At 41.5% G+C, this 24,147-nt stretch overlaps 1 protein-coding gene across 1 annotated transcript in view; it reads left to right on the top strand.

Annotated features, from left to right (window-relative positions):
* The window catches only part of strbp (spermatid perinuclear RNA binding protein), an 86,165-nt gene that overhangs the window by 30,185 nt on the left and 31,833 nt on the right, over positions 1-24,147 (top strand). Inside the window, exons 2-3 of the mRNA XM_069673442.1 lie at positions 1,899-2,005; positions 22,108-22,305. Of these exons, the coding sequence (XP_069529543.1) occupies positions 22,303-22,305 (3 nt within the window). The 5' untranslated portion in view covers positions 1,899-2,005; positions 22,108-22,302. The remainder of the gene's footprint in view (positions 1-1,898; positions 2,006-22,107; positions 22,306-24,147) is intronic.

The raw sequence follows: 24,147 nt of genomic DNA, 5'->3' as shown, positions 1-24,147 counted from the left end.
TGGATATTCTCATAATTAGCAGGAGATTCACATTTTTGGGTGTTTATTGTTCAAACTGCATTATTCCGTGTTTTTCCAGAAGGACATTTTTAAAAAGGTCGCCTCTGAAATGGGCCGAACAGCTGCAGGTTTCTACGTAGAACCTTGCTTCCTCATTCACCGTCATTCACCTCAGGCTGCCTTCTTGCACTAGCTTGTAGTCACGGCGTTGTCAAGATTTCAACTTACCGCTCAGATACCTCCTGGTGATTCTGGCTCGTACATGTCAGGCCGAATGACTGATCCTAGAGCAGCCATGTTTTCTACAACTTTGGAGCGACAGTTCAGTGCATGTGGATTCGCACGTGTGAGGGAGGGGCTACGCGTAACCCAAGTACTGTCAGCTAATGCCGTCTGAAGAAGTAATATAGTGAAATCTTACATTTAAATGTTAAAACATCTTTCTTATTGATAAGTCGTGTTGAACAAGGTAGTTTAAATGTGAAATGCTACAGGTTCTTACTACATAATGGTTCTGTGTCAAACTTTAGTCACAGTTAACCATATTCATGCGCCGCCTATTTTCCTCTGTCGTCATACTAAGGGTGGGAAGCTCAAAAGCTGTTAAAATTAACAGTTGCTGTGTTCCAAGCTGTTTATTATATATTAGTGTAGAATATCTTACACTGAAAAGTAAAAAATGTGAAGGGAAATCAGGCAATATTTCAAGTTAAAACATGCTGCTCTCAGACAGCTGCTAATGTTAGCATTTAGCTACCTAAAACTTATATCACTGTTTGGTAGTTTTACACTATACAATAGGGAAGCCGTAAATTATGTATTTACTTCCTAGCAAACGTAATTGCTAGGAAGTGGTTGAATGCTAACATTAGCTGTTGTCAAATGCTAGCTAAATAGTTAACAATTAAGTTGTTTTATCTTAGAATACGGCCTGAGTTGCTGATCAATTTAGAAGCAGTGAAATGATAATGAGATTCCCTACATTTATACCACTTACAACAAGAAACCCAGCGGTACATTATCAAAAGCATTTTAGCTTCCTGCCCTGAGCATGACAACAAAGGAAAATGGCCGACATGTCAATATGGTGAATTAATTTTAACTCACTTGCTAGCCAGTAAAGCAAGCCATTTTCCAAGTAAGCTAGCATTGAAAGATGATGGATTGCCATGCCGGGAGCATTAAGCATCAGTCAGCAGAACTTTATACAAGCTTTGGAAAGTGTCTATCTTAGAAGAGTTTAGGGGACAAGCTAATACGCAGATTTTCTCAAAGTCAAACAAACATTCTCCGAAAAATCTGTCATACATTTTAAATGTCTCAAGCTATTTCTCCCTAATCTGTTTGCATAAAAACAAATGTGATGCATGTATTAATCTAACATCACATTGGCCAATGGGAAGGGAGGGCTTTCTCTGTCTCAACTCCCTGGTTACTGAGTGTTGGTTTAATCCCTCCTTAGGTTCCTTAGGCCCTGTCCCCTCTGTCCTCACCAATTCTCCACTGCCCTTTTTGGGCTATAAGCAGGAAAGAAAAAGAAAGCAATGTAACAATGAGGGTCTTCTGTGTGCATAAGTGACTCAGGCATACTTTAATAATTACTCTTATCGCTCAGAGATTAAAGATGCACTTGCCGGAGTGCCTAATGGACATTTTAATCGTTAGCCTCTCATCTTTCACTGTCTGCTAAGCTCTCTCTTCCCTTTCTCTCTCTCTGTCTTGTCCTAAAAAAAATCATAAAGATAGATGTTTGTACTTGTGCACAAGGAAACTATTTTTGATGTTTTTACTCTCCCTGTAATATCATCTAGTCAGTGTGTGGTTTAAGTCAAGTTGAACACGATCCTTAAATGTTGTTGCACTGATGTCAACTGACCTTAGACCTTTTGTCTCCTCAGGTGCTGATCCCTGCCTGCTGTGACGCCGTAACCACACACAGAGAAACGGTGGCTGGTAGAGGCTGAAGAAGAAGACGGCGGATAGATAGATAGGAGGAAAGAGGGAGGTGAGTGAAAGGAATAACTGAATCCATTCTTATCTTTCTGTCTGTATTTCTCTGTGCGCTCGATGTTTCGCTCGGTGTTGGTGGCTCATTGTTTACAGAGACGCTCAATCAGCCAGAAAACAAGACAAGCCCTGAAGCAGAGAGGTTGGTTCACACCCCTGCTGAGCTGAAGACTGAGCGTGTTTGACTGTGTGGGAATGTGTGTCTGTTCATGTTTTGTGTGTCTTCTGTTATCAGCTTGAGTTCATGCGGAAAGAGTCAACCTAGTATGATCATGAGAGGTGTTAGGAATTCCTCTCTGACTATGATACAGGGGTCATTTTTTGGAGTGACAAAAGTAAGGGAGATTTGCAAGTAAATGGCAGTGTAGGATAGTAGAGTCAATTCGACTCTGATACCAGTGTCGGAAAAGCCTCGAATACAGCCTAAAATATGGTATTGTTTGTTGGCAAGGTCACCATTCAATGCACCGAACCGCTACCTTAACTTGTTAACCCCTCAAAAAATCTCCTACAAAACAGTACCCCACACAGAAATAGTAATTCAGGCAAATAAAGGAACTGATTTTAGGAAATAAATCACGAGGATAGCATACAACCACAGTGCACTGCTAGCAGAGAAAGTAATCTTAGGCAAAGCTAGCCAAATGCTAGCAATTTGTCTTTTTTCCATCACACATTTGAACACAACTTTTATATTATTTATTGAAGACATTTTAGTTAAGACAGCTAAAACTAGGAATTACACAAAATAAAGCAGTTTCATGTACGTTTTTCTCCCGGCCACAGGCAGAACGATAGAAAGGGCAGAGAGCCGAGCTGCCGCTAACGTTAGCCTAGCTTGTTTCTGGTGACTAAGCGTGTTTTTAGGGTTCGGTTTCAGTGTGCTGAACCAGGCCATACAACAGATAGAGCAGTAATATTAAATCCATACATGAATAAGATAAATACAGCTGTTAGAAAGCAGTACTATTATGTAGCCTATTTGTTTAGCACGCTAGTATCAGAATCGGGAAGGAAAAAATGCTAACTGAATATCTGTATCGGATAGAGCTGAAACTTCTGTCTTTCCCCGTCTACTTATTTACCTCATACCCTCTAATGGTTATTAATGTTTTCTCTCATTCATCTTGTGGTCTCGTCTTCAGTATTATTGTACACAGAGGACGCTTTTAGGTTACACACATTTTTCTAATCACTGTTGGTCAGAGTTTTTGGTCCTTGCGGTTGCAAAGTTCCCTCACCACTTTCCTAAACAGCCTACTTATGTATGTTAAGTAGCTTTTATGCCAATCACCCAACAGCCTTTACCCACTATCATCTCAGTGGGAGTGTTTTGGGGTCTGCGTGTGTCTGTTTATGTGTAAATAATTGATTGCTGTTAAGGTTCTAGTGGATGGCTGGTGAGACTGAACCGGGCAGGGAAAGCTGCTTCACAGTGTGTGTAGCTTTTACCATGTCTGATGCTGCTCAGTGGGCTCTCTGGGGCGCCCTTTTGGTGTTAAATCTAAGTACTTTTACGTCTTAAAAGTGATGCAGAAGGGATTTGTTGATTTATCACGGCATCTCAGAAAATCCATATAAACATAAATTGACAGAAAATTTGTTATGTTCATTATTTATATGATTTTTGGAGCCAAAATGTTAGTGTTTTTTGCTTTATTTTCTATATCAGCATGTACTAAAGATCTCTGAAGCTCTTGTGCAGTGCGACAGCTATTTTTCACATTCTTTAAGCTAAATGATTAAAATGTTAAAAGAGTAAGAGTACCTTAATTGCGCATAATAGTAATCTATAGTTGTAGTTTTGTTTGCGTTAATCTGTAATACTGCTTACTTTACATGCTGTGTGCCCTGTTGTGTCTTTCCAACAAGAAATATTTTACCCAGATGCCCAGCCGCCCCTTCTTTCCCTCTCCTCCTCCTTTTTCACACTTTACTCATCTGCTGCCTCCAACACTTACTTTTTTTCTGCTTTGTCTGCTTATTTCTTTATCTAACTTTTCCTCTATCTCTTAAAATCTTTATTTATTTTTGCCTTGTTCTAGTTTTCTCTTCCCATGTGTCTTTCCTTCTCTTTCTTTCCTCTCTTTCTTGCCCCTTAGCCGCAGTGTCCTTGAGAAAGCAGTGACATTGCCGGTGAGCGCGGCAGAGCGCATCACTCCCTCTCTCTCTCTCTCTGTCTCTCTCTCTCTCTCTCTCTCTATCTCTCGCAGATACACACACACGCAAATACGGTCGGCCCATGGCAACCCTGTCAAGCAGAACCAGCCCTTACAAGTCTCTTTCCTTTAGTACCCATTAATAATTCATCCCCTGTAACATTGTCAGTACTTTATGCAAATATTGACAAACCTATCACATAGAAAATTTCAGACAGTTGTTTCCTGTGTTGAGCACAATCTTTGTCCACTTTCTGTTTCCAGGAACATTTAATCAAAAAACTGCTGATACAAGCAAAATATCTCAAAGGCATGGCAGAAAGGGCTTCCCCCAAATCCATTTAAGTTAATAGATATTTTTCAGTGCTTGTGGCTTGTAACACAAAAGACATCCGTATTTAGTAGTTAAATTCACATATTAAATTAATTCACTTGGAAGAAATCTGCATTTAATCTTTAAGTTAAATTACTCTTACGTAGTTTTGTTACCGAATTCGGACAAATTGCCCTTAGGTGATACCGTAGTCCTCCTGCCAGCTTGGAAACATGACCCTCTTTGTACCTCTCGTACTCATTAAAGGTGCCCTCCGCTAATCTTGGATCATGGCGGCCCATTGTCGCAGTTTTCCGTAGCTTTTGAAAAATAGATGCAGTCTGATTGTCTCTGGTAGTAAGATGAGATGTTATAGTCTCTTGATGCGGTTTGTTCTCTTTGGTCTCTGTTTTCCATCGCAGTTCATAGAGAGCGTATTGGGTCACTGCTGTGCTGCCCTGTTACGTGTTTTCTGTTGCAGATCGAGTGTCTTGGTCACCTAGCTGTTGTGATATATATATATAGGAGATGTGTTTTTGTTATTGCAACTTGAATTTTTAGCCTAGAATATATTGTAATCCTCTATTTTTTTATTTTCCTATCTACATCTACACACTTGGGCACTTCTTGACAGTACAGCAGTGCCACCATGTTATCCCTGTGTGTATCTCCCCCACTCTTTCTTTTATCTCTATGTATTCCCCAGGGCAGGACTCAATTGTGTGTATGGCAGTTCATTTTTACCCTAAGGTAACCTATGGAAATTACTAGATACATACGTAGATAACATAGATAGATAGCATGGAGCGAGAGAGAGGTAGGTAGGTAGGTAAAAAAAAGAGATAATAGTTCTGTAGCAAAGTTGCTAGCTAGTGAAGCTAGCCATTCTTCAAATAAGGTAGCACGGATAGATGATGGATTAATAGATAGGTATTAGAGGTCTGAAGCTAACTTTCTTGCTAGTGAATCTAACCATTTTCCAAGTAAGCTATCATGGATAGATGATGGAGTCATGGATAGGTAGTCGAGGTCTGGAGCTAACTTTCTACCTTGTGAAGCTAGCCATTTTTCAAGCAAGCTAGCATAGATAGAGATATAAATAGAGTTCTGTAGCAAAGTTGCTAGGTAGTGAAGCTAGCCATTCTCATAGTAAGCTAGCATGGATAGCTGATGGAGTCATGGATTGGTCTGGAGCTAACTTTCTACCTAGTGAAGCTAGCCATTTTTCAAGCAAGCTAGCATAGATTGAGCGATAGATAGAGTTCTGTAGAAAAGTTGCTAGGTAGTGAAGCTAGCCATTCTCATAGTAAGCTAGCATGGATAGATGATGGATTCATAGATTGGTAGTAGAGGTCTGTAGCTAACTTGCTAGCTAGTTATACTAGCCATTTTCAAAGTAAGCTAGCATATATAGAGAGATAAAGAGGTAAATGGATAGAGTTATGTAGCAAAGTTAGTAGCTAGTAAAGGTAGCAATTTTCTGTGTAAGCTAGCATGGCTAGATGATGGATTCATAGACAGGTCTGGAGCTAACTTTCTACCTAGTGAAGCTAGCCATTTTTCAAGTAAGCTAGCATAGATGGATTGATGGACGGATGAGCCCTTTCTTTATATAACCAGGCTCTGTTGTTTTAATTAATTCACTAGATAGCCAAACAAGGTGCCGTCATGTTATCTCTGTGTGTATCTCTCTCTCTCTTCCTTATGTTTGTCCCACATTCATGCTTCGTAGCCATTGCAACCAATCCCAAGAGGAAAGGTTGAGGCTGAATCTCTTCTTCCTCCTTTTGTCTCAGGCCTCGTTGCAATCTAATGCTTTTCTCACACAAAAGACAAACACACACACAAGTTCACTAGCATGCCAGTATCTGAAATCAGAGGAGATGCTGTTAGTGAGTCATGATGTTGTTTTGAGTTCAATTAACCGCTGGTGTAGAGTACGTGACCTAATTGCTGCGAAACATTAAACCTGAGGACAGAGCTGAGGATGAGTTTCTTTCTTTATTCTCTTATTTTCTTTCCTTCTTTTCTGGTTTGTTAGTGACCATGACTGTGACTGCTAAAGCTTTCTTATATGTAAGGCTCACACAAAAGAAGCAGATGGTGAAGGAAGGACGAGGGAGAAGGACGATGCAGTGAGGAGGCAGAATAATTTCATAAGAAGTTGGGGCTTGTGCTGCTATGCAATGTGGTGTTTGTGTGTTTCTGTGCATGTGTACTCTCTCTGACAAGGTTATGACTTCTCCGGATCTTCCTGTCTCTCTTTACTTCTCTTCATCCCTTCTTTCTATTCTTATTCTTTTCCCTCTACACCCTCTCTTGTTCTTTAATCCCCCCGTGTCCTCGCTTCCTTCCTTCCTGTCCCCACCTTTCTTTATTCGGCAATTTTTGTCCCCTTTTTTCGCTCTTATTCTTCGCTATTTCACAACCTATCCTCTGTCATTGCACTCCCCGACCTTATAGCTCCATTATTTTGTCTCTTAATCTTTCATATCCTGTTGTTCAACCCTTTACACTATTTCTCACATACCTCCCTGTCTTCCCCACATACTATCAACCTTTTCTTTCTCCCCTATTCTGTACATTTCTACCGTTCCCTTATCTTATCCTCCTTCTCGCCTTTTCTCTGCAAACCCCCAAATCAATCCCGCCCTTCCTCTCTCTCTCTCTCCCCTCCTTTTCCTTCCTTTCCCCCCGTCTCGTTCCCTCCGTCTTCTCCCCTGAGTAGAGAGACAGACAGACAGACAGGAAGGAAGTGTGTAATGAAACGGCCATATCGAGCACACTGCCCAAATTGAACTAGAATGAATGGAGTCACTGATCGGCTCCTGCTACAGCACTGCAGATGAAGAAGTTAGGGGGGGGCTGGGAGAGAAAATAAATCTGCCTAATGTAGCACATGTTTTATGAATACTAATGTGAGACCGAATGAGTACACAAACATGTTTACATGCTCTGTCTGTGAATCAAAGTGCACAACCAACAACGCTATAGGTTTTTCTCCCCTATTACTAGCGGGGCTGTTTTCGAAACAATACATGACTGCAGAAGAATGACTTTTCTTCTGCTTAATCTTCCCTAAAATCAATAGTAGGCAAAGTCATAAAATCATTTCAGCTGAAGGCCGACGCAATCTACATTCAGGCAATTTTCTTCGTGTTGTAACGCAGAACAAAAAGCAAACAGGCTGCGGCTTAAGAGAGAAAAAAAGAAGACTGAATGAAACTCCCAAGTCGCTGAAGTTGTTCTTTGTTTATTAAGTCTGAAACCGTAAGATTATATCACCCAGAGTCCGTCCTATGAAATTAATTTTCTTAAAAACACTTGATCCTTCAATGGGATTTGGCTTTCGTAATACACCCCGCTAATCTGCTCATCTGCCTCTGTGCATCACACTACTGCTTTTATTAATGAAAGAGGACGGAGAGGGATAAATGGATGCACCACTGGCATACTAAACAGTACTCCAGTGTGTGTGGGTGTCTGTGTGTTGTTTGCCAGCTTGCCTGCCTGTGTGTGTGTGTATTATGGAGTAGAAGCCCATTAGGGAATTAGTCCACATCTGGATAACCCCGGCTGCCCTTATGCACTCACGACTCGTAACATTTAAAGACAACAGCTGACCTCCTGGACTATAATTCTGAGATTGTGCCAGCATGAATTTCAGACCTTTATGTGACCTCAATTCAATAATCATAAGGTTGATAAAATGCCGAGTCTGCCATTTGTCCTATTTGATGTTTTGCATTACATTGTCAGTAGAAGTCAACAAAAACCCAGACTCTTTTTTTACCCAAATATGGCAGCCTGTGTTTACGCGAATATGGTTTTATAGCTAGTTACATATGCGTAAACCTGCTAGGACAAACACACACAAAAGGGTTGGGTTGTGGCAGCTCTGTGTGTTGGCAAACATGAGCTTAGCATTGAAGAGCCTTTTATGCAGGATTAAGCTGCTAACTGTCAATAAAGCAGACAAGTAGGCCAAAGACCACTACGGTGATATCACTTACACAGCAACAATCGGGGTCACTGTGTCTCTTTGTATGTATGTAGGTAGTATGTAAAGCAGGTTCAGTACCAGGAAGTGTGTAGTAGATTTATGGTGGAAGAAATCAGCATGGAACTCACACACACACACACACACACACACACACACACACACTCGCACATGTACGCACATTCACACAAGCCTTCTCACAGACTACGGACTGTGGGCCTCGGTACAGCCCTGGCAGGACCATCTGTTCCCGCTGAAATCAGCCCAGCAGGAGCCTACCAGCACACACACACATACACAAACACACACAGTTGCAGGATGCTTCATTTCAGGCATAGTGATAGTCTATTTATTCCCCACAATGACGCAGGACAGTACTAAATTGTGAGTGTGTGTGGCAGTTCTTTTTCAGTCAAAAGAAAGGTAACCTATGGAGATTATAACTATACTGTATATAGACTGATAGCATAAATAGCATAGATAAGATAGATAGCATGGATAGGTCAGTAGATCTCAACATGTAGCTAACTTGCTAGCTAAAGAGCTGTGTAGCTAGCAGTTTTTTTCGTAAACAGGTTTTGTTGATTTGAATGAAACAGCTAAATAGATAGATAGCCACACACAGTAGCTTGATAGCTAGCTAGTTCAACACTTTGCTAGCTATAGATTGATGACTGGATGGATTGGTGGATGGATATATAGCATAGATAGGTCAATAGATTTCACTATGTAGCTAACTTGCTAGCTATAAAGCAGTGCAGCTTTTGTTTTTAGTAAACAGGTTTTGTTGTTTTAAATGAAATAGCTAAATGGATAGCTAGCCAAACATGGTAGCTTGATAGCTAGGTAGTTCGATGCCTTACTAGTGATGGATGGATGGATGGATGGCATAAATAGCATAGATAAGATAGATAGCATAGATAGGTCAATACATTTCAGTATGTAGCTAACTTGCCAACTAGAGAGCTGTGTAGGTACCAATTTTTTAAGTAAGAGAAATAGTAAGAGAAATAGACAGATAGCCAAACAAAGTAGCTTGATAGCTAGCTAGATCAATACCTAGCTAGCTATGGATGGATGGAGTTTGGTAGCAAGCTTGCTAACTAGTGAAGTTAGCCAATTTCCAAGTACGCAGGTAAGGCTGATTTGATAAAATTAGTAAGCTATCTCGTTCAATACCACAGCAAGGTTGATACAGTTCAACAGCAGTAGCTAACTTGCTATTTCCATTTGGAGGTACAGGGTGTGTTGTTTTGATTTAAATAGCTGAATGGATAGATAGCCAAGCAGTGTAGCTTGATAGACCTCATGGATGCATAGCTAGATGTACACATTCATCGATCCTTGTTAATCTGTGACCCCTAGTCTCTCCATTCTGACCACCTTCGGCAGGAAATGCACACACACACACATACACACAGCTTATCTCCATTTTAATAATCGACCAAGGGGAGTAGCACTCCCCCTTGTCAATGCTATCTATCTCCCTCACAGAAGCAATGTCAGCGTTTTCTTTGCTTTCTGCCATATCATCAATACACTGTGCCCTGACCTCGCCTGGCCTGCAACTGGACCCAGTCAACACAGATCTAGTAACAGCATTTTTTAAGGGTTTTTATAAGACACGATTACAAGAAAGCTCATGCCTACGTGTATAGAGAAGGTTAAAAGGAAAGTGGCAACTAGAGGGAGCTCATCAGTGGTACCAGAGATCAATACCTGGGTTCAACAACGCTTGACCTAACCTTGTCCTGTTGATTGATTAAAATACTCATTTCAATCAATAAACCAACGCATGGTCATTTTTCTAACTTTGTTTCCAAGGCATCTGAATTTGTCAGCAGCATCTGGGCTGCAAAACGATACTGTCTCTGATTGTGGTCTCTAATGGACATTATGGGCTGAATGGGCTGTTCTTGATTGCACACTCTTAAAGACACAAAGACCCAATTAAAGGTTATAGCCATTCGGACTGTCGAATTGCAGTGTTTAGTCATCTCATCAGCCATCTTTTTTTTTATGAAGTTAATGTAGAAAACGTTTTCATATCATTTCTGATTATAATTATTTATGGTGGAACAGAAAAAAATGGTCATAAAGATGAAAAGGTGGACGAAGGACCGACTGACAGCAAATACCACAAGTAATTTGCTTACAGTTGTTGTCATTGGAAAGAAAAGAGAGCATTCACTTCGACCCCCAACTGTGAAAAACTTCCTGATTAAATGGCTTGAATAAAAACCAGCAGGGCTCCTTCTTGTATTGAGGGCCGGATTCAAGAGCCACAGTTTAATGGGTCAATTCCCGTCAATGTTGTCAGGTTACAATTACTGTTATCACTTCTGTTAATAACTCTCAGTACCAGATCAACATTAGCAGTGTCGCGGACGAACAGACAGAGAACTGAAAGATGGAGAAAAAAAATTGTCAGGGAGAAACAAGTTAGACAAAAGGAAAAGAACACACAAAGAACGACACAGATAAGATAAGCAACAACAAGTTAAAGGAAATACCAACACACCTCTTCACACGTGTAGTAAACCCCCCCGACAGTGTCACTGGTGTCCTTTGCTCTAATATCATTTCAGCATGTGTCGCGCCTGCTGCATAGTTCTGCATTAATGAGACATAATGCAGAAAATATCTACAGCATGTCACTTCCTCCTGATCATGTCTCTTATTTTATAAGGGCCATGTGATTCAAGTCTTGTGTTTTTCTGATTCTATTCAGCTGTCTTTTATTTGTTTTGGATTTGTGCAGATGAAAATGGAAGAATCAGTGGGCAGGAAGAAAATATTGTTCTTGTGGGAAGAGAAACCTCAGCTTTTTCTCTTCCTTCCACATTTCTTTTTAATTAATTTTGTTGGTAGAATCATAACCCGAGGGTAGGCTGCTCAAAAATCATCATCCTGTTCAGGGTCACGAGGGGCTGGAGCGTATTCAAGCTGTCTTTGGCGGGAGGTGGGGTACACCCTGGACAGGTCGCCAGTCAATCACAGAGACAACCATTCACGCTCAGATTCACACCTACGGGTAATTTTAGAGTCACCAATGACTGGGAGGAAACCGGAGTACCTGGAGAGATCCACAAACCCCACACAAAGAGTTGAATTAGGAACATTCTTGCTATGAGGCGACAGAGCCAGTGTCTTTGGCCACATGGATTGGTTGGTTCCTACTGGCCTAAATGTCCTTTGGGTATACAGATACATCCACTTGGCATCTGTGGCCAGGAGTATCAGTAAAAGTTCTTGCCATTTGGGATCTCCCAAGCCTCTCTTATTTGTTTGGAGTGTTTGGTAGTGGCCTTGTCAATTCTACTGGCTGAGCAAACCTGCCTTATCTTGGTGTCTGACTGTATGAGCCAGTAATGCCTCGCAGTAAACTACAGCAAAGGCAACCTTACACCCAGCAAGCAAGCAGCTAACCTGGCCACGTCTGTCAACAGTCAGACTCTTCTTCTGGCCGGAGGGCATGTTGATTTCAGCCTCCACACTTGGGCCATTGGGTCTGCCCTCGTTTCTTCTTCAGATCTGGATAAATGGTCTCTGGACAGGCACCAAATAGCCCAAGAGCAGGAGGGTCAACATGTCCAACAATTGCCTCCAGCACTACGAGAAGGGAAAGAGTATATAACCTGGGGGTTTCCCTTAGAGTGTCTCTCTTCCTCAGACTTCCAGCTCACAGTATTCTGCCCATTTTCAAACTGGGTAGCTGTCTTTTTTTTCTGCTTCTCATGTCTCCTTATCTGCATAGGAAATACTTCCTTAATGCAACATTAGACAAAGACATTATCTAACAGGAAGCAGAAGTTGCTACTGGAAAAAACGTCCCATTAAAGATGTATTTTTCAATTATTAGATGAAAGGTCCTGAAGGCTCTTTCTCTACTGGGACATAGGTCCAATTAGGTGTGCATATTTTACCGAAGTGGGGGTTAAATCTGTCCACTTCAAATAATGGATTATATGTTAAAAAAAGTGATAGGGGAGAGCAATGTTTGGGTACACCAAGTGTGTCTCTCTCTCTCTTAAAACCGTGCCACTGAGACAGAAGTTTCAGAGTCAGCAGAGTTCACAAACTCTTCAACCTGAACATCAACAACTCATTTCACGTTCATCTGTGCCTGAAGGACCACTTGTGTCTGACAACTCTCAAGTCTCATATGGAACTGCAAAATAATTGGGAAATGTTGGTTGTCAATTTGACAGTCAAGACTGCTCTGTTTTGTATTGTACAGCAACGAAATATCAATGGAGTTGACGAATGGAAGCAGAGGCATCTACAGACTACTTTTGACATACCTATGAACGGGCTCTGCCGCTGTGTTGGCATATCACGTCTGGCAGATTGAAGATTCAGTTTTCACTTCAAAAGAGGTTTCTATCTGAGGTGACTCTCGAGAGACCTGTTGTTTGAGCAAAACCAAGAAACAATCAAGAGCGCGGCTCTGGGAGTTTCAAGTGGAGGACTTTGATTACGGTGATGCCAAGCCTCTTCTTGTGCTGGTACGAAAGGTGAACAAGAGCTTGATAAAACAAGACTGCTGCGACATTCCTCCTTGTTTTAAACATTCAAAGATTATTGTGGAAGGAGTCTGACAGCGCCAAACTCCTTAGCCTGATGGAGGTCGTGGTTGCCTTCTGCTCGCACGTTCACCATTGTTCTGTTTGTATGCCTTAGTGATGTTAATTGTAACAAAAACACATCCTCTAGGGCGCTGGTTTGGTTCACTGGTTGGGGCCTGCGCCCCATGTGCGGAGGCTTGGTCCTTGGCACGGCCGTCCCAGGTTCGACTCCAGCCCTCGGCCCTTTGCTGCGTGTCGTCCCCACTCTCTCTTCCCGTGTTTCCAATTCTATCTGCTGTCCAATCAATAAAGGCAAAAGGCCAAAAAACATCATCTACGAGTTACGAGTTTTGTTCGCTCTCTGCCTGCAAATCGTAGCAACACACCTACTGACGTCAAGCAAAACTGTGAGCCATGTTCTTGCTTACGTTGCCTTTTGTTGCAATGAAATAAACAGCTTAAACGCAGCTTCATTTAGGCAAGATTACATTTAAATGATTGCTTCTTCTGTTATCAACAGCCTTCTTGCCAATCTTGTCAATCAAAGTCTTCTTTATTGGACTTTGCATGAAAACTATTCTTTGGGCTGCACAAAGAAGGATCAAAGGAAAAGACGGAAATAGGAGATGGAGAAATTAGATGTTGTAGGAGAGATAGGACATTGGATGGGAAAAGAAATATGAGTTATTGAAGCTAATCTTTAGTTTCATCCAAGTCCATACACGTTTTTACATTTTCAAGAACAGAGGCTAACTCTTCGTACATTAAATGTCTTTCTACCTCCTGTCTTAGTGAGTCCCTCTTTTTGTAAGACTGTCCATCTTTCTGACTGTTTGTCTCTCATGTCTGTCTCTCTCTCTGTCCTGCTGTCTCCCTTTACTAGGACACTATCCGGACAAACAGTCAGTTAGCACCTGTTTACACAGTGGATTCTTCTTCACAACAGAGGTGGTTAGAGAGAGGTGTATGGGAGCGTGATCCTGCATCAGTTCTGTTTATTATATGCGCCACCTGGCCCTAAGACTTTCATTATTTGTTCACTGGGGCTAGTGTGTGTGTGTGTGTGTGTGTGTGTGTTTGCCCAAGTCATTACCGCACATTTTGCAGATGTTTTCCCAGATGCAAACATTATGGCACCAATAACCCTGGAGCCAGCCTCACACAGGTTGATGCTAATATAACACAGAGGCTACTCACACACTCAAATAGATTTTCAGGTGTGTAACGAATGTTTAAACACGCCGGGGCAGAAATAGCCGTAAATACCTTACCTAGGAATAGTTGTGTGCGAGATAAATCAATAGTCAAACTCTAAAATAACTTCAGAATAACACACAGGCTTCAGTGCCAGAAAAAGCAGCCGTATTTACACCTGCTCAGAGATTAGCTTCATGCTAGTACTGCTTCACTGGAGTGCAAAGAGACGTTTGTGCAGTTGTTGGTTTAGATAAAGAAGCGTATGACATGTGGCAGGAGGGCAAGAGCTGGAACTAATGCACAGAGCAGTAAGTGCATGATACATGCCTAAGCCCATCACCTCAAGAAAGGTCCCCTCAACACCTGATGTAACATGAGGACTTTCATCCAACAACCCTTTCTATTCTTCTCTCCCAAACAAAACAACACAAACACTATTCTCAAAAGCAAACATTATGGTGCAGATATAAAAGTAGCTTGAGTTTTAAGCCACACAATGTAAGTGTTCTAACATCAAATTAACTACATCTACGGCTGAAACAATAAGTTGATTCTTACGGAGCATTAGGGCCGCCTTAAAAAAAATGTGATTAAGAGAATAAAGTCATAACAGCCTAAAATTATGACTTCATTCTGATAATGTTACGACTTTATTCTCGTAATGTAACACATTTTTTCTCATAATATTACGACTTCTCTTACGACTTTTCTCATCAAATTCCGACTTTATTCTCGTAATATAATGACTTTCTTCTCTTACGTCTTTTCTCTCATAAAATAACGACTTTATCCTCGTAATATAACGACTTTCTTCTCGTACGACTTTTCTCTCATAAAATAACGACTTTATCCTCGTAATATAACGACTTTCTTCTCGTACGACTTTTCTCTCATAAAATAACGACTTTATCCTCGTAATATTACGACTTTATTCTCGTAATATTACGACTTTATTCTCGTTATATAACAACTTTATTCTCCTAATATTACGACTGTCTTCTCTTGCGACTTTTCTCTCAAAATTACCGTTATTCTCGTAATTCCTAATGTTTTTTTCTTTAATGTGGCCTTAATACTTCGTCTTACTTAGATTTTAAGTGGAACATTAATCACCAGAAATTTTGAGATCCAATTAAAAGGCGACATCATTTATCAAGCAGAAAAAAAGAACAAAAAATGTACTGTTTCAAACATGAACATGTGCTGCTTTCTTCATTTTCTATTATGAATAAATGAATATCTCTTGGACTGTTGGAAGATAACACAAGCAATTCGAAGACCTTACATTGGAGCTCCGGTACAATTGTCAATCTACGGGTTAATAAAAAATAAAGTTGATCGTATGTTGCATGTTTAAATGTCTACATGGTTGTCCCTGTTTGCTGTACAAACCACTAAAGCCTGAATACATAAAATAACACGACAACAGCACTGACAATCATCCATTTTGACGTCTGATTATTGGACATGCACATATGTGTAGGAAAATTAACACAAGAAATAAAGGGGAAGTGGTGACTCGGAAGATGGAAGTGAAGCACTTGGATGGATGGGAACTATTGCAAGGACCTTTTCCCTTGGACATTGCACATTCTTCATTAAAGTCACACTACAGATGGTTAATATGGTGGATCATAAGTTTTAGGGTTTTCTTAGACACCCTAACATAAAAAAGATGCACATTTTGTGACCGTAAAGCTCTGAGGTGTTTGAGATTTTATTGTTGTTGCTGTGTGCTCCTCCAGCTATTCTGGTATGTAACCAGACATTAATTAGAATCTATCACTGTTTAAATAATGACAGTCTTGACGTTTTTGGCATCCTGATGCTAATTTGGCTCGTGGATAAAACACTTGAATTCAAACCGTGCATCAAAAATGAAATATAAGTCCACAAAATCTTACAGAGTTTGAAAGCAGAATGATTCAGAAAGATGAATCCAGTATTAAGCAGATAATCAAAAGTCTAGAACTGAATACATTGTGAGAATCAGCTCCTCCAACACTAATTAGCCGTCTCTCTCTGGCATTCGTCAATCCTCTGTCTCCCCACGCTCCGTCTCCTCCACTGCTCGTCTTATTTGATGGTTATCAGATGAGAAAGGTGTAAATTGCTGCTCAGAGCCGTCTCAGCAAATTCCCCAGCTCTGCTATCTCTCCTTCATCTTTCAATCACTTCCCATCCCTCGTTCCTTATCCTTCGCCTTGATTCCTTTCAAGTCTGTCGGGACAACGGGACGTAATCACCAACTCGGTGCGCAGAAAGGACACAGCACCGGTGTGTGTGTGAGTGTTTTCCCATATGCATAAACTTGTAGGGGAAATATATTCAATGACTATGGTTTCAAATTGAGGTGATGGTGTATGTGTGTGTGTGTGTGTGTGTGTGTGTGTGTGTGTGTGTGTGTGCGCAATGAGCAAATCTATGCATGAGCCACCACCAGCGTTAATGAGGCAGTTTTCCCCTCCTTCCTCCACTCCCTCTCTGGAGAAAAACACACAATCACACATTAATGACCCACCAGGATGGCGTTAATAAGAAAAAATTGGAGAATGGATTCTGGTGGGAGGCAAAAAAAAAAAAAAAAAGAGAGATGGAGGGTGAATGCAGAGAGAAATGTAATAATTGGTCGGGGGAGCCCAAGGAAGAGAAAGCCACAGAAGGATATATATAAACAGGAAGTTAGATTTCACACAGCCCTGCATGTAAAAACATGGCCGCCGTCAGTCCCAACGGGAGACAGATGAAGACGCATACTGTAGGCTATAAGTGTTTTGATGGGATTTGTTTCTTACTGATATTGATTCCGATACCTACACTTGAGAATTGGTTGATACCAAGTACCCCTCTGATACTTGTGCGATTAAAAAAATAAACATAATATCAATGGAAAAACGCTTTGGCTAACATAACACTCTCTGCTAGCACCGCACTGTTGTGGTTTGTAATGGTTACATGATAATCTACCTGAAAACAGTTGATTTTTGTAGCTTATTGGTAATGGTGTCATGTCGACGCATTGACTGGCATACTCGCTAAAACCCCATGCCCGATACCCGATACCCGCAGTATCGGCCGCCAATACCAATAACTCTACTGTAGGCCACATTTTATTGTTCTGAATATCCATGGAGAAATGTAATAACTGGCAAGGGCCTGAGGAAGAGAAAGCCACAGGTGGATTAATTAACAAACAGGAAGTTAGATTTAACACTGCAATTTATTTAAAAACATGGCTGCCCTCAGTGCCTTATTGGTTATGGTATCATTGACTGGCATACTTGCCAAAACCCGATACCACGCAGCCATGCATGTAAAAACATGTCCGCCGGCAGTCCCAATGGGAGACAGATGATGATGCGTACTGTACGATAGAGATTTTCTCCGTACCATTTGGTTACCTAGACTCAAGTATTGGGCTATACAGAGAACCCCTCTGATACTACGTTTTCTAGCTAGCTTTGGTTGACATTAATATCTCTGCGATACCGAGTATCCTTCTGATATGCGATTAAAAAATAAACGTAATATCAATGCAAAAACACTGATTTCTGATATTTAGCATTACACTCTCTGCTAGCACTGCACTGTTGTTTTTGTCACCTGATGATTTACCTGAAACCAGTTGATTTTTGTGGCTAATTGGTTATCGTATTATACCAGTGCATTGACTGGGATGCTTGTTGATACCCACATTTTAGTCAGAGGCCGATCCCCCTCACTTTCCTCTAGGCCACATGTTATTGTTCTGGTTCCATGGGTTTGTTTGAACCTTGATTCAATAAACTTCAGGTTTTTATAACGTGTAATATTTTTCATTCGTGTTTATTTATTTTAATTTAAGAAAAATTAGAAGGAAAGTGCAATTTGAGGGGGAAAAACGAGGGAATTGGTGTTGTTGTTTTGAATTGTCTGATAATGAGAATCGAATAGCGCCTGGCACGTCGTCATTATGCTTCCTGGCGGGGTGTTTCTGTGTTTGTTTGTGTGTATGAGCTATAATCATGCGAGCACAGTCCTAAGTGGCCAGCCCATGTTGGAAGAGAGCTGAGCCCCCCCCGCCCCCTCGAGCGCAGAGTGTTGGCTGTAAGGTAAGTGGCAAAACACAAGAGCGCAGACACACACACTGTCGCTGCCAGGTGTGTAGAGGACGTAATTGTCGGTGTGGCCGGCCGGCTGCCAGAGAGAGCAGGAGAGAAAATGAGGAGCAGCCTCCGGTGGAGTCTGTTTGCCCGAGGGGGCCGGCTCAATATCTGTGCTCGCTGTTTATCCGGTTCCCCTCTGCCCCCCTGCACCGCTCTGTATTCTCCTTTATAGTTTTTCTCTTTGCCTCATTTGCCTGCTCTCTTCGTCCTACTTGTTTGTGTTCGTGCACATTTCCAATTCTTTCAATTTTTGCCTCTCTAACGACTCGCTCCCTCCTCTTGCTCGCTCGCTCTATCTTCCCTGAATCCCACCGAGTGCTCACTGAGAGGCCGGTGGAGAGAGCAACAATCACATGTGTGTTTATCTTGTGTGTCCCCTGACAGCAGCCAGATAGAGATGTAGTCTCAAGGTGATGAGATACTCTGAACATTAGAGAAGCTGCTTGTGTAGCAGGAAGAGAACTGTTGGTTATCATAAAGATTATGGGTTTTGCTGTTCAAACTCAAATGCAGGAGTGAGGCTCTTTGACATTTGCATGATTCAGCTTCTCCAAAGTCGGGATTTACTGTTCATTCTCTGCTTTATATTTTTATATGCTGAATTCAGGCAGACAAACAAGACATTTTCCGACAACTAGTTCATCAATCAACAAAATAATCCTCACGTTATCTATACATAACTAAAATACACGACCAGGTATTAAGCAATCTTTCTCTGTGCAGCATTTCAAGAGGAGGGTTAGTAGCGTTCATGACACGTTGGCACAAACAACATAAGTATATTTTGAGATCGTAATGACAAACAACAAAGAGGCATTCACGTTAAGTCTGGGCAATATGACAATATATATCATTAAAACAACATGAAAGTGTCTATCATATGTGTTTTTCTGTATCGTCTCCATCGTGATGTCACCAAACCAGCAGCTAAACTGCTTTACGGCAATTTTGCGTTATTTTGACAACGCTTTACGTTCTAATCCTTGCAAGTGGGAGTGAACCACAGAGGGAGGCACTGTTTATTAACATGCAGATCAACGAGCAGAAAAGGACTCAGGTTCAGCCCAAGTGAAAACGGAAACTGAGTACTTTCTAGGTGTGCTATAATTTTAATTCACACAGGATTATCCAAAAAATAGGCTCTACCATGTTTCATATAGACTAATTTTTTGTTAAATTACCAGAAAACATGATATATCGTGATATAAATCGTTATCGAGATATAAAAAATCCTATATCATGCATTCGGCCATATCGCCCAGCCCTTATTCACGGGGACAGCTACGTATTCACCTCCTGTTTTCAACAGCTGCTGTAACTACGACAACCACAGACGCATTCGACGGGAAGTCGCCGGTTAGCATGGTCACTCATTGAACTGAAACACCGGTCTCTGTTAAAATGCCGCTGCAAGCTAGGCACTCAAGACATGACTTGAGGCATTTGAGTTGATAGGCAGCAGTTTTCTACGCATTTTAAACGTCAGTATCACCGTCAATCAAGTGTGTAATCATGAGAAGCCCGGGTTCGGGATTAATATTCAAGTAATTGTGCAGCCCTAATTGTCATGATATATTTGACTGTTAGAGGGATTATAATAAATCAACTCCTTCAACAGCCGTCGTCTGAATTAGAACGACCTTTGTGGAAATCCACTCTTGTGTGGACACTCTCAGACCTGCACAGCTCTATAAATGCCGCTGCTCTGGTTTGACTGCGACCAGATGCATCTGTGTACTGTCAGCGGCGATACTGTTGACATTTCATGTTGTGAATAGGAACGTTGTGTATCTGTTCACCTCTGCTTGCTCTGCACTGATAAAACTGGCCTGCAGTGTTTTCATAGCGACGGCAGAAACTTTACGGAGCCTTGAAACGAGCTCAAGTCACAATTCAGTTCTTATTGTAAGAGGCGTGGAAACACCATAAAGGTTAATTGATTTATTTCCTGGTTTTATTCTATGTATTCTGACTTTTTATAGAGCCTTTACACCTTTTTTTCCTGTACAGTCACCTCTGCTTTTTCTTCACTGAAAGGAATAAAAGGCAGGAAGAGATAAGGTTAGAACCATTACTGTCTCACTTTGTATTGGACGGGGCACTCTGCAGCTCAATGATCCGGCTCTCACGGAGCACTAAACACTGTAATTTTGAATCCTGCGCCGAGTTTTGTGCTCTCAATTTGTTTCCTGTCGCCCTCTCTGGTATTCATCATGTGGTGAATCAGAAGTGCTTTAAAGGAAAACACAACATTCTGGAGTAAAGCAGAAATCCTGTAATATATGGTATTATTTTTCTTTTGTAAAGTGGAGCGAAATGTCACTCTGTGAGTACTATATTTAAAAAAAAAAAGAAAAATCTTAATTTATTCTCCATTTAAGTCTGCTGACACACACACGTACGGCCCTGTGTGTACATGTCGTCCATCAGCTAGTGTGCATACGTGTGTGAATGGAGGAGGGTGTTTTAGGCCTTGAGTGTGACCCAGTGTGTGAGAACAAGTGTATGTTTGTGTTACACCCCCCTCCCTCAGATACCAGGCAGCTCATGAAAAATGAATGAAATCCTGTGTGTGTGCTCGCGTGCGATTATTCGTGTGTGTGTGTGTGTTCGCATGTCTCCACATTTTGGCAGATCTCTAACTTTAAAGAGGGTTTTATTATGCTGTTTCACATTTTAAGACATAATGTTACAATGTTGGATGTCCAGACTAAACGTGGGTGAAGTTTCAAATAAGTGGGGTTTCTTAAAGGGACAGAGCTGACTGAGTCGTTTCTTTAACTGTAAATCATGCTAAGCTACTCCACAGGTATCACAGAGTGAAATATGAAGCTTGAAATTTAGGGATGCACGATATTATCAACACGTTATCGGTATCTGCAGATTACGGCTTGAAAATGACATATCGGCATAATTTTTCTGCCGATAAAACAACGCTTTAATTATGCCTAAATGCTCGATGATTCCCTAAAAAAGCTTGACGTAATGCTACAGCAGTTATCAACAATATACAAATAAAGACAAAAAAGTCACAGAAACTTGAGCCAATGAATAGGAGTTAAACAACTTTCACAACTCTTAACTAGCTAACAGTTAGCTCACATTCTCATTTTACCAGACTTCACAACATCAAACACGCCGAAAATACACTCGTGGCCAAAGCCAACGCTAAAGGAGTGTAACATAAACATCAGTGCAAAACTAACTTTCATGGACGCACACACGATAAAAAAATGTCTCCGTAGTAGGTGTAGTAAACAAGTCCGGACATGTCTCCCTCACTGCCGTGTTTCAGGGGGATGCTGCATTCAGGTGCGCTCAGAAACATGGGTGATCAGACTCCTAACGCCTCTTCTGTCAAGCGTGAAGAAGGGTGCAAGGTGTCTACGGTATGGCAGTTTTTGGCCACTACAATAAGAGTAGGCATGATATCAGTTCCACTACAGAGGAGACTTGAGGCTCTCTGCAATTAGGTGGAAAAAACATGTGACTAATATATCCCCCTTTAAGGGGCTGTATTATGCATTCTATTCATTCTATTTACGTAGAAAACATGTCAGGGTGTCAGTTGTGTGTGTGTGTTTTGTTATTTTATTCACTTATTTTATTATTAAGTCAAATTTCTTCAAGGAAACAGCGTTGTCATTTTCCCCCAACACTTGCTGTCAACCCACTTAACATCCTTTGCAACTCTCTCTCTCTTTCTCTCCTCTCATAGAAGTTCAACCTCTCGTTCAGCGGTGGCCAGAGTGACAGACGAGCACATGAGGAGCGGAAACGGCTCGACATCAACTTCCTGACCGCTAACCTCGCCTCTGCACCCCTCCCCCCCCTCCCACCCCCCCTGCGCCCAGAAAAACTCCACAAGCGGGCGTCAGAAGGAAGGAAGCGTGCGACCACTCCTCCTGCAGGCATGGTAATACACTCTCACTCACTGTGTGTGTGTGTCGGTCGCTGGTGTAGAGTAAGGAAACACTCTTCTGGAGGCCGAAAGAGCTCAATCTGATAAGTCGTTCTAGACATGACACAACAGAGTGTGTGTGTCAAAGGGAGATACCTGATAAGAGCCGGGGTGGACACCGGGGGGGAGCTTTTTGGGGGAGGAAATGTACAGACTGGATGTTATCATTGGGGAAGAGGAGAAGGGGAAGACAGATGGATGGAAGAGAAAGAGGAGGTTGAGAAGATGAGGAACAATGGAAGGAAGCAGACAGACATGGAGGAGGGGTGTAAAGTAATTAAGAGAGAAAGAGAAAGAACAGTCACTTTAATTACTGTTGCTGTTTATTCGTTTAAAAGGCAAACGCTTTTAGTCCTATAGTTGGATCGTTTTTGATTTTATAAACACTGTAAACAAAGATTTTTTTGTCTGTGTTAAATGAGACAGATGAATGTAGAAATAAGGTTTATTTTCTTACATAAAAACACAAGAGACGCGTGACAGCAGGAAGAAGACGCAGGAAAAGGAAGTGCTGTGTTGTTATGAAGGAGGAGAGGGCGGCTCCACAGATCAAAGCGCGCGCTGGAGGGGGAGAATGACAAGTGGGGGCAGATAAAACCATAAAAACATAAATGATGGACAGAAACATGACAGATGAAAAGCGCTCCGGATGTGGAAAGCAAGAAGAGAGGAGTGCAAAGTGGAGGGAAGGGAGGTAAAGAGCGGCGCAAGGTAGAGGTAGAGAGGCAGACGAGGGATTGATTAATGGTCTCGGCCCGTGACAGAGGGAGCCTTTTCCCCGAGGGGGGGAGCAGAGAAGAAGATGAATTATTGAAAACCAGAACAAGGAGGAGGAAGGAGGAAAAATGAGTGCCAAAAAGGAGAAGAGCGGGTTGCGCGGGGGGAGAAAAAAGGGGGAGGGGGCGAATGAATGAGTGAGAGAAAACAAGATGTTGCAGAAGATGCTGAGTTTGGACGCTTCAGAAGAGGGCACATGGTTGAGCTCATAAATAACCAAGGGTAATGAGACTTGTGTGTGTGTGTGTGTGTGTGTGTGTGTGTGTGTGTGGTGTGAGCAGCTTGCAAACAGAGTAGCCTACTGTGATTAGTCTTGAGTTATGGTGACGCAGCAAATACAGTCGGTGACCTTCGCAAGCTTGTCACGGCATTAATCGCACAAAACACAGAACAGTTTCTTCATCGACTTCCCTCTGAGCTTACTGCATTTAATGAATACACGTGCCCCCTGCATTTGTCCGTGCCCTCATCCCCTAGTTTTTCATGCTTGTGCGCACACACGTACAGTTGTCCAGATACTGATACCAATATTGGAAATGCCTCCAATACAGCCTAAAATCAGGATCAGTATCGGCAAGTACACTAGTCTTTGCACCGATCCAATACGGTGATTTATTAACAGCACAAAAAAAATCAACTTGCTGTTATGTCCTCCATCTTTTTATACAGTCTATGACACACATAGTATGCAAGGGTTGCCATACAAGCTTAGTGATATAGGCCTTTATTAATAATAAGTAATCAAATTTAAAAAACAAAAATTATTTGATTGGTACGAGGCCAATACAAAAGTACAACGGAATCGGAAGGGTATACAGGTATTTGGACATCGTTGTTTGGTCCTTGTACTCTTCATAATGTAGAGGGAGGATACTTCAGATGTTTGCGAGGAAAAAGTTGTAAAGGGGGGGTATTATGCTAATTTCAAGCTTCATATTTCACTCTGTGATACCTGTGGAGTAGCTTAGCATAATTTACAGTTAAAGAAACTCCTAATTGTTCTCACACTGGTGCTCTGTG

This window comes from Semicossyphus pulcher, unplaced genomic scaffold (assembly GCF_022749685.1).
Source record: "Semicossyphus pulcher isolate SPU_LCO1_2020_fin unplaced genomic scaffold, fSemPul1.0.p SCAF_22, whole genome shotgun sequence".
Lineage (NCBI taxonomy): Eukaryota > Metazoa > Chordata > Actinopteri > Labriformes > Labridae > Semicossyphus > Semicossyphus pulcher.
This window is presented reverse-complemented; position numbering and strand designations above follow the sequence as displayed.